The sequence below is a fragment of the Echeneis naucrates genome, chromosome 12, assembly GCF_900963305.1.
Source record: "Echeneis naucrates chromosome 12, fEcheNa1.1, whole genome shotgun sequence".
Taxonomy (NCBI): Eukaryota; Metazoa; Chordata; class Actinopteri; order Carangiformes; family Echeneidae; genus Echeneis; species Echeneis naucrates.
The window spans coordinates 521,051-532,500 of NC_042522.1; the positions used below are offsets into that span (position 1 = coordinate 521,051).

An 11,450-nucleotide genomic window follows, 5' to 3' on the forward strand; every position below is an offset into this window, starting at 1 on the left:
TAGCGCTGTTGCCCCACAATGAGAAGGTCGCGGGTTCAGTTCCTGGGACTGGGGCCTCCCCGTGCCAGTCCAGGTTTCCTCCCACCATCCAAAGAAATGCATGTTTGCCTAGGATCTCCTTTCAATATCTGGCTTCACTTACCCAGACATCAACATTCCGGTTCAGCTGTGTCACAAAGCCAGTTTTCAACTTTCTAATTGAACCCAGGGTTTTCCCCATTAAGATCAGTACACGTTCACATAAAAGTGCATGGTTTGCTGTATCTGACCAATTGCACCATGGAGAAGGTGGGAGTTCACAAAGCACCACATTTGTACATGGTTTGCTTCAGTGAGCCAGTGTTAAAACACTGGGTTGACAAAACACAACTATCCATTTAGTGTGAAAGTAAGTAAGATATATTTTTTGCACATTGGATTGTGAGACATTAACAGTGACCCTGTGACCCGGCCTCACAAAAATGCTGTTCTGTAGACAGGTAACAGTAAATTCATTCTATCATATACATTTATATACAATCTGTTGCTGCTGATTGTATATTGGGGGGAAAAGGAGACAGACACCAGATATATAAAAATAAAAATAAAAAATAAAACTAGGTGGAAAAAGTACAGCATGAGAAAAACATTTATTTTCTCAGGGATTGCAAACTATGAAACTAAAATGTATAATTTTCTACATGAACAGGAGGAAAAAAAATGGAAAAAGTGAAATAAAAAAAAGACAAAAAACTATTTTTGTACTTAACTAAAAAATGTTCAGTCAGTGATGGCATCTCTTACTGCCCTCCCTGAAGGGTAATCAATGGTACATCAGATTCAAAGTTGACAGAAGGGTTCTCTTCTTCTGGATAGTCACTTGTGGAGCACAATGCATGCAGAATATATTTTGCCATCCACAGCCCACAGTGGCAGGTGAAATAGGCCTTGATGACCCCAAACGTCATCTTGATTTTTACCCTGGTTTTGCACACGTTGAATCACAAGAACCGCAGTGCAACACATCCAGCCTGGGTCACTGTCAGCACCTGTCAGTGAGCTGTTGTTCCCAAAATGTGGCTGCACAACATCTGTATCTCTTGTACAGTACCCTGGATGGAAAATGAAACGGGTTGACTTTTTCCCAGAATGTCCTCTCTCTTCTCAGAGCTCTTCTTACAATTCTAGTACCCACATCAATGGACTCGGGCAGATAATTTTCCAGGAAAACTGATTGGTCAGTGGGTAGTCTCATATACCTACCGGAGGGTTCTTATCCAAAACTTAACCTGCTCCAGGGCAGGTAAGCATTCAGTGTAAATTACCATGCGAATGTGCCCCGACAAAAAGTAAACCAATTTGGTGGCACTGTATTTCAGCTTAGCAAGGTAACTTCTGGGTTAACTCTGGATTTTCAGTTTCATGATATCATTCAATAGATTTGACATAAGTTTAGCATTGTAACATCGTCCTCTGCCTAACAACAAGCGAGCGGTCTGGACAAGAGCAAAACTGAGAAATTGTGCACTGTCTTTAACAGTGTCATTGTTACAGATGGTGAGTAGGAAGGAATCAGGTAAAAATATGGCTGACATCCAACAAACATGAAAAACCAGACTTTTATTTAAAGCCACATCTGAATGAACATATCCAACCTTTCACACAGGATCAGCTAACCTCTTCACACAGGTTCATCCTTAGCGGCACTCAAAGAAAAACAGGGAAGAAACATTATCCAAAGTTAAGAAAAGCTGAAAATAGAAATTCTGCAATACATCACAACCCTGAGAAGCCATCCATTGCTGAGAACAGCATCTGGATAAAGGTCTAAGATTATACAATAACACAAGTGAAGGAAAGGAGCATGTATTGCCTCTTATTGAGTATTGACAAATTATTTTGATTCCTTCATTGTTTCCAGGTTAAACAACGTTATCAGTATATTTCTGTAGAACCGCAGAAAACTTCTTTCAATTTAAAAAAACATCTAAATATCAACATTTAAAGGAGATGGAGAAAATTAAGGTTTGAAATATTTTAAATCCACTGAAACACATTTTACTGTACATTAGTGTTTTCAGTCTTATCAGACAGTAATGGTGCAAAGATGGAACTAATAAGTGACAGCTGTGTGTGGTGTTATCTCATTGAACAACACAGAGCTCAGTGCTGGACTGATTGTGAGTCTCTCCCATCATCTCAGTATCTCTCTTAGTCCTGTTGCACTCATCCGATCTGGTCTGCCATTCGTAAGCCTGTTGTTGCAGACTCTGCTTCAGCTCCAATAACATTTCCTTCCCGTCACTTGTTGGAAGATTTCCCAAGTAGTACTGGGGAGCCAGCTCCACTAGCCTGCAGCAGAGACAAGGGACATGACTCAGAAGGTCAATGGACTATTGCTATTTGAGGAAGATATAGTCCTGGATCCCTTTGTGTGTTCAACAGGACACTGCTTTCATCTACTTTCATACGCCATTTTATTTTAAACCTTTCTCCAACACTCGTGGTCAGAAAAAGACCTTAACTTGGATTTACAGACTGCATGGGAACTGCTTCTGCCTCCTGTAATCTGGAAGAAAGCTTTTTGTTGTCAAAGGGACACCTATCTTAGCTACTAGTCTATATGAGCAACTCGTTGATATGTTACTCTGAAGGTTGGAGTCCTGAGCAGACTTAGCACTGGTCTCCAAATTAGAGCATTTTAGAGATCAGGTGATGTGATATCACTCTCTCTCACCTTCTTGTGATCTGTTTCTCTCTCATTTAGCTCCTAACAGTTTGTAGAGTCCTCCTGCTTTATTTCTTTGTGAGGTGAATAGTGTCTTTTGTAAAAAACAAAGATCAAGACTATAGCTTCCACATTGCCACCCTAGCATTAACAGTCAAAATAGAGAACAGCTTATCCAACAAAAGTAAACCTGTAAACACCTGTGAAGCTCTAAAACCATTAGTCCTGTTTTACAGACTGAGCACAATATATGATGAGGATCTGAACTTTTTCTAATCAGCATTTTACTTTCCCAGATCCAGTCTCAAACCTGAACTCACATCTGTGGGAGCACTTCAGAAACGATGCGGATGCAGTTATCACGGGAAATGGTAAATTCATGGTAGAGGACCCAGCTGGGGGGGTTGGAACGTGGCTGGCGACACAAGTATGAAGAGAAGGGATGCAGGTGGGACACATGGCGGTGAGTCAGCAAGAGGTAGTTACCTGAGCCATCAACATCATGAGCTACCTAAGGAAACAAAGTACAGGGACCACATAAAAAAGAAACAAAAGTAGTCATCAACTTGGTAGAAAAATGTCAGGGCATGAAGAGAATTAAATTTTACAAATAAAACAGACAACTAATGAAATGTAAGAGAAATGTTGTCTACTTTGAGGAAGAAGCCTGAGATGAGAGCCCGCTTGATATTTGAGCAGTTGTCCAGGCAACCAAAAGCAGGAGGAGAGATGGGCAGCTCTATTCGCTGCATCACATGCAACAACTCTGCCCTGATCACTGTAGCTAATTGTAAGGATGCATGACTGAGGAAGTTTGCGATGCACCACGCCTCATCCTGATTATCTGCAATCACCAGAAACACCACTTAATTTAACTGTCAACTGTTAATAATAATAATAATAATAATGATAATACTTTCCAAACCAAATCTACCTAATCAATGCAAATTGTGCTTATGTTAAAACACATTTTTGTCTATCTCTAAGAGCATGGCTAAGAGTACATACGCTCAGTGAAGGCCTTATAGATGTTGATCATGGTCATGTGGTCTCCCTCTGTGTGAAGCAGCCGTCTCCAGTAAGAGAGAGCAGTGTCCTCCCTGCTGGGCTCCACAGTCATGAAGCAGGATGGAGCTGATGCAGACATCACATCACATATTAACTGAGGAACTGTGAAATACATTAAACCTTTACAGTTAATTAAAAAAAAAAACAACAAAAAAACAAAAACTCTCTGCCTGTCCACATTTAGTTTTCAGGTCAGTTGCCTACAGCCATGTGTCACCTGTGAGCATAGCAGCGATAGTGAGCAGTTCATCCACACAGTCGTATTCGCAGGCAGCAATCAGGGCTTTAGCCAGCGGGGGTTCCAGTGGCAGTTCTGACATGATGATCCCAACCTCTGAAAGGTTACCATCATCATCCAGAGCTGCCAAGTAGTCCAGATCTTCCAGGGCCTGCATTAGAGCCTCTGGGGCTGTCAAAAAAACCCAAGAAAAGACCATGATGTGCCATTCTACCTTGGCCCCATTATTTCTGTCTGGACATATGCATGCGCCATTATAACTCTTTATGTCAGTCATTAATGCATCAGGACCCTGCACATACCAATAACAACAGAGGTCAATTGACTCTGGGAACACCTCAGAGTCACTGTTGTTCTTTCTCACATTTCTTATTAGTGCCTCGGGCCCTGCACTGAGTCACTGGAGCTTCATTGATTCTGTGCACACTTAAATTTTTTTTTCTTCTTATTCTTCCTCTAACTTCTTCATTTCCTCCCCCCCAGTGGCTCTCGAGCAGCCGGGATCTAGTCAGGGCAGCTGGGTGACTGTCCGAGAGGCATAGTCATAGGCTATAACATTTCCAACAGGTTCTCCCCACTCACCAACACACCCGCTGAAAAGCCGACTAGTGATTGGCGATTCTATTCTGAGGAACGCGAAGTTAGCAACACCAGCAGCCATAGTTAAGTGTATCCCGGGGGCCAGAGCAGGCGACATCCAGTCTTATCTGAAACTGCTGGCTAAGGATAAATGGAAATATGGTAATATTGTCATTCACGTCGGCAGTAAAGACACCCGACTTCGGCAGTTGGAAGTCACAAAAATTAATGTGGAATCAGTGTGTAAATTTGTCAAAATGATGTCGGATACTGTAGTTTTCTCTGGCCCCCTCCCCAATCGGACCAGTGATGACATCTACAGCCGCATGTCATCGTTTTAACCACTGGCTGTCGAGGTGGTGTCCCGAAAACAATGTGGGCTACATAGATATCTGGAAGTCTTTCTAGGGGAGACCTGGTCTGATTAGGAGCGATGGTGTCCATTCCACCGTGGATGGGGCCGCTCTCATATCTAGGAATATGGCCGATTTTATTAGAAAGCCAAAACCCTCATACCAGAGTTGAGACCAGGAGGCAGTTTAACACGCTCATCTGCGCCTCAGTCAGAGCGGTCACCTGCCGAGAATAGAATATAGTCTCTGTCTATGTTTAGCTCTATAGAAAATGTGTCTCTCCCCCAACCACCTAAATTTAGAAAAGTTATGAAACCCAAATTAAACAGAAGAGGAACTAAAAACAAAAACTTAACTGAAATCAAAACAGCCACAAATTTGATTTCAAATAACACTGCAATTAAATGTGGACTGTTGAATATTTGATCACTATCATCAAAATCCGTAATAGTAATGATCTCTGATCATCTTATAGATTTATTTTGTATAGCAAAAACCTGGTTGTAGCAGGATGAGTATGCTTGTCTTAATGAAGCCACACCCCCCCATGTTAATTTTCATATCCCTCGTACCACAGGTCGAGGAGGGAGGGTGGCTGTGATATTTCAATCAAGCTTATTAATCAACTAGAGACCAAAATCTAGCTGTATGTCTTTTGAAAGACTCACTCTTAGTCTTTCCCACTCAAACTGGAAAGGTGAAAAACCAGTTCTGTTAGTTACAGTATACCATCCACCTGGTCTGTACTCAGAATTCCAATCAGAGTTTTCTGAGCTTATATTAGAGTTAGTACTCAGTACAGATAAAATCATTATACTGGGAGATTTCAATATACACGTAGATGTAGTAAGCGACAGCCTCAGTTCTGGGTTTCTTTCCCTACTAGACTCAATTGACTTTTCCCAGCATGTGAATTAACCCACTCACCGCTACAATCATATCCCTGACCTTGTTCCTTGTTCTAACATATGGCATTGAAATTGACAAGTTAACAATCTTTCCTTAAAACTCTCTTTTGACCGACCATTACCTTATTACATTTGAGTTTACTTTAATTGCCTGCACAGCATTGAGAAATAAATTCAGCTATAGAAAATGTTTATCTGAAGATGCTGTGGCTAAATTTAAAGAGAACATTTGGTCATAATTTCCAACAATGCCATATCTAAATTCAAATGAGGATTTCTCCCATACACAGGTTGATGACCTTGTGATTACACTATGTGATTACACTGTGTTCAACACTGTGTTCAACTCTTGATGCGGCCCCTCTCAAAAAGAAAGTAATCAAACAGAGGAGGCTGGCTCCTTGGCATATTTCCCAAATTTGTGCCTTAAAACAGACATCAAGGAAATTAGAAAGATGTTGGTGTTCCAGTAACTCGGAAGAGTCTCATCGAGCCTGGAAAGATAGCTTAAAAATGTATTAAAGAGCTCTCCGCAGTGCCAGAAGTTCATATTACTCAGTACTAATAGATGAAAACAAGAACAACCCCAGGTTTCTCTTGAGCACTGTAGTCAGGCTGACAGAGAGTCATAGCTCAGTTGAACCAGTGATCCCCTCAGCTCTCAGCAGTGATGATTTTATGGACATTTTTACAGATAAAGTTCTCACAATTAGAGAAAGAATTAATCAGCTCTTACCTACATTAGACAATAATCAATAATCTACTGAATACAGCAACTCCTGAATCAACTGCAACGACTCTTGTACATCTGGAATCATTCTCACCTCTAAATCTTTCAAAGCTAGCTTCTGTAGTTTCATCATCCAGATCATCAACCGTTCTATTAGACCCAGTACCAACTAGCCTCTTTAAAGAGATTTTTTACTTAATTGAGCGATTCATTCAATATCTGATTAATTTGACCCTACCTTTGGGTTATGTACCTCAGAATCTTAAGTCCACAGTTATTAAACCCCAGCTGAAAAAGCCGAATCTTGATCCAGATGTTTTGGCCAACTATAGACCCATATAGAATGTTCTGTTCATTTCTAAAATAATTGAGAAAGCAGTAGCGAACCAATTATACGACCGCCTGAATGGGAACGGTTTGCTTGAAGAGTTTCAGTCTGGATTTAGATTCCATCATAGCACAGAAACAGTGCTGGTTGAAGTCTCCAATGATATTATAATGGCTTCAGACAATGGATCAGTCTACATACTTCTCCTCTTAGAGCTTACTGCTGCAATCCAAACCGGAGATCATAATATTTTGCTACAGAGACTGGAAAATTAAATTGGCATTAAAGGAACTATACTAAGGTGGTTCAAATCCTATTTATCACATTGTTCATGTTAACAACAGCCCCTCCTCATGCACTGTAGTCAGTTATGGAATCCCACAGGGTTTGGTACTTGGACCAATCTTCTTTACGCTCTATCTGCTTCCTCTAGGCAACATTATGAGGAAACAGCATCAACTTTCACCGTCAAGCAGACGACACTCAGCTGCACTTATCAATGAAGCCAAATGAAGTCAGTCAGATAATCAAATTGTCTTGAGTCAGACCTGTCTTGAAGAGAAAAAAGTATGGATGACCCAAAACCTTTTACTTCTTAACTCGGACAAAACTGAAGCTATTGTACTCCTTAGAGAAACGCTATCTAATCATCTAATCAGTCTGGACAGCATGAGTTTGGCTTCCAGCTCCACTGTAAGAAACCTTGGAATAACTTTTGACCAGGACATGTCCTTTGTCCCTCACATAAAACAAGTCAGTAGGGCAGCTTTCTTCCATCTGAGAAACATTAGGAAAATCTGAAACATCCTCTCTCTGGATGATGCAGAAAAACTAGACCTATTCTCTAGGACTAGAAGTGGGCAGAATAGTTTGAAGGGTATAGTGAGTGTGGCTGGAGAGAATAAAAATGGTAGATTAGAGGGAAAGATGCTCCAGGTTTGTCCTTGTAGTTGGCAAAAAGTAACATTAGTTAGAGGCTGTAGAGTGCATCAAGGAAGAATGAGATGTGTGGGAAAGGAAGGGCAGTGTGGCTGCATCGATCAGAACTTTTTAAGAAGTCAATTGAGTAAGTCAGATGAAATTCAGCGACAGGTAGAAAACCACAGTTCGAAGGATATCAACAACTCAGCCACAGAGGTGGAGGAGGAGGTTATAAGAAGGGATGCAGCTGATATTGAGGTGAACAAGCCAGTCAGAGAGAGAAATATGGAGCAGAAAGCTACAGTTAGATGGCAGAGGGCAAACAGTAGCAAGGAATGGGAGACAGTCAACAGGGACTTGTCAATAATTCTGAGTAGACTAGGAGGAGACGCAAGTGATAGATGAGAGAAAATGGGAGACTCTTATGGTGTCGAAAGATTTGGGGTGCAAGATAGAAAGAGGGTTGAAAGAGTACAGGTAGCTAAGTCTACACGTCAAAGAGAAATTGAGAAATTAGTTAAACAAAGAAGACAATTAAGAAAGCAGTGGAAAAGAGCTACAGAGGAAGAGAGAGAGGGAATTAATGTGTTGCAAGAGGGGTTGAGAAGTAACCTAGCTGTACTCAGAAGGGCCGAACATCTTAGGAAAAAGAGAAAAAAGAAAGAATATGTAAGAACAGCATTTTACAGGGACCCATTCAAGTTTGTTAAAGGATTGTTTAACCAGGAAAAGGGAGGGCAGCTTAAAGCTACAAACATAGAAGTAGAAGAGTACCTGAGAAATACATATTCAGATTCTGAGCAGAATAGAGTAGTAGGACTTCCACCTGACATGCCACCATTAGGGGAGATAGGTCAAGAAATGGATGTTAGACCATCTATGTGGAAGGAGGTAGAGGAGGTAGTCAGGCGTGCGAAGGCTTCTTCGGCCCCAGGGCCAAATGGAGTCCCCTACCGGGTCTATAAAAGCGCACCTGATACCCTAAAGTTTTTGTGGAGGCAATTAAGAATAGTTTGGAAGAAACCGTCTATTCCCAGAGCATGGTGTAGGGCAGGAGGTGTTCTTATTCCTAAGGAGAAGGAGTCTTTAGAGCTGAGTCAGTTCCGTATGATCTCTCTCCTAAATGTAGAGGGGAAGATTTTCTTTAGTGTAGTTGCACGGAGACTAGCTAGTTATTTAGAAAGGAATAGCTTAATAGATACTTCAGTACAGAAGGCAGGAATACCAGGTTTCACAGGGTATTTGGAGCACACTAGCATGATTTGGCATCAAATTCAGGCAGCCAAGAGTGAGAAAAGAGATTTGCATGTGATATTCTTGGACTTAGCAAATGCATTTTGGCCATTGCCACATAGCCTTATTTGGGAGGCGTTTGATTATTTTAGAGAGCCTGGAGCAGTCGTCAATTTAGTAAGAAGATATTTCCAGGATATCAGACTATGTTTAAGTACGGCAGGCTTTACAACAGGTTGGCAGAGGCTAGAAATAGGTATTATGGCAGGGTGTACGATTTCTCCATTAGCATTCACAATGGCAATGGAGGTAATTATTAGAGCTTCTAGGTGGGTTGTAGGTGGAGAGAGGCGGCAGGATGGGATGCGCCTTACACCAATTAGTGCATATATGGACGACATGACGTTGATAACTACAACGGTGCCATGTATGAAAAGAATACTTGAGAGACTTAATAAAAACACAAAAGTGGGCTCATATGAGAATCAAGCCTAGTAAGTCTAGAAGTATCTCAATAAGTAGAGGAAAAGGTTCGTAGACAGGAGGAAATATAAAGAGGTGCAAGTGCAGTGGCTCAGGCTAAGCAGGGACAGTGATTGAACTGGGAAAGTGTAGAGAAGAAAAAGCTTAGTTGAAAAGCGCTGTGGAGTATGGAGGAAAGTAGCATTCGATTTTTGATAGGGGCAACATATAATGTATTGCCAACTCCCCAGAACCTAAAACTCTGGGTAAATGGAGACCCGTTATGTTCGTTGTGTTCAGGTACTGCAACTCTAAAGAACATCTTGTCCGGTTGTAAGGTTAGTCTCTCACAAGGCCGATATATGTGGCGACATAACCGGGTTTTAAAAGCTTAGCTGCAGGCATTGAAGATATATGGAGTCAGGCAATTTTTAGAGGGTCTAAGACAAAGAGAGTTGCAATACAATTTGTGCAGGAAGGAGGGAAAGTTAATAAGATAATAAGGAAGCAAGGCAGCTTAGAGGATGCTAGTGACTGGGAGATGTAGGTAGATTTAGGAGGAAAGCTTGTGGCTCCCCAGGAAATAGCCTGCACAAAGCTAAGGCCTGATATAATTTCGTGGTCTAGGAGTAGAAAGAAAGTATATCTCATAGAGCTGACTGTGCCGTGGGAGGATTTAGTTGAAGAAGCATATGAAAGGAAAAAGCTCAGGTATGCAGATCTACGTAAGGATGCAGCGAGGATGGAAGATTAGGATTTGTCCAGTGGAAGTAGGATGTAGAGGGTTTGTCGCAAGCTCTGCTGTTGCTTTGTTGAAGGAGTTAGGAGGAAGCGGACAGAGGGTGAGGAAAACAGTGAGGGAAATGTCAGATGAGGCAGTAAGAAGTAATAGTAGCAACGGGCCCAGCAGGGGGAGCTCTTAAGATAGACAGACTCTAGGGAGAAGCAGAGGAAGAAATCCAGGAGGGGGAAGTGTATTTAAATGGAGGGTGTGGCCTGTTTGAGCCTCTTTGCCACCATGCGGTTAGTCCAGGTGAGTTGGAATGTGTTGGTGTGTTGATTTTGTTTGAATATAGGACTGTTTAGGCGAGTTTAGTTGCTGAATCTACTAATGAAGCTTGTATTGCCTCCACCTCCTGCACGCTCTATACTTTCATGCTCCTTACCCGAACCAGGGTCTGTATCCCATCCCTACTTTTATCTCCACCTCTTCTATTTCTCCCCCCTTCCCGAACCAGGGTCTGTATCCCCACCCCGCTTTCACTGGTGCAGTTGGTGAAAGGTCAGAGTAGTTTACAGTCGTGCTGTTTGAGATAGTTCTTTGTGTGAGGAGTGGTGAAGGCTGGCATTAGGGGGGGACTCTGGGAGGTTCCCACCTGATGACCCCAAAGATATGATAGCATCACCGCTCACTGGCCTAGTTGGATATTATCTGTAGGGAACATAGAGCAGGGCGAAAGTTTGTTGCTTGGATGGTAATCACTGAGTGTGGTCCATTGTTTTGTCGCACAAGTTTCTTGTGTTTTTTCTATATAGTCCATGCATTCGTAACTTCTAGGCTGGACTACTGTAACTCATTAATATCTGGATGTCCAAGCAAATCACTGAAAGGCCTTCAGTTGATTCAGAATGCTGCTACACAAATATTAACAGGAAGTAGGAAAAGAGATCACATCTCTCCTGTGTTAGCTGTTCTTCATTGGCTGCCGGGAAAACACAGTAGAATTTAAAATCCTGTTAACGTATAAAGCTCTTAATGGCCAAGCTCCATCATATCTCAGAGCTGATAGTTCCTTACTGTCCTAGTAGGTCCCTCCACTCTCTGGATGGAGGTTTACTTGTGCTTCCCAAAGGCCTCAATGGATGGGATGACAGCTGCGGTGGCTGTAGCTGATATAGCTAATGCCTTCTGTCAACTGTTCA

General features: G+C 41.9%; 1 protein-coding gene across 7 annotated transcripts in view; it reads right to left on the bottom strand.

Annotated features, from left to right (window-relative positions):
- Nucleotides 1-1,573: 1,573 nt before the first annotated feature.
- The window catches only part of dqx1 (DEAQ box RNA-dependent ATPase 1), a 36,688-nt gene continuing 26,811 nt past the window's right edge, over nucleotides 1,574-11,450 (bottom strand). For 5 of the 7 annotated variants that reach the window (XM_029515005.1, XM_029515010.1, XM_029515007.1 and 2 more), the window contains 5 exons: nucleotides 3,993-4,184; nucleotides 3,716-3,877; nucleotides 3,361-3,551; nucleotides 3,028-3,218; nucleotides 1,574-2,331 (listed from right to left, as the gene is read on the bottom strand). In XM_029515005.1, coding sequence (XP_029370865.1) covers nucleotides 2,124-2,331; nucleotides 3,028-3,218; nucleotides 3,361-3,551; nucleotides 3,716-3,877; nucleotides 3,993-4,184 — 944 coding nt within the window. In that variant the 3' untranslated portion in view covers nucleotides 1,574-2,123. The remainder of the gene's footprint in view (nucleotides 2,332-3,027; nucleotides 3,219-3,360; nucleotides 3,552-3,715; nucleotides 3,878-3,992; nucleotides 4,185-11,450) is intronic. The other 2 variants (XM_029515006.1, XM_029515011.1) reach the window with 1 other exon arrangement.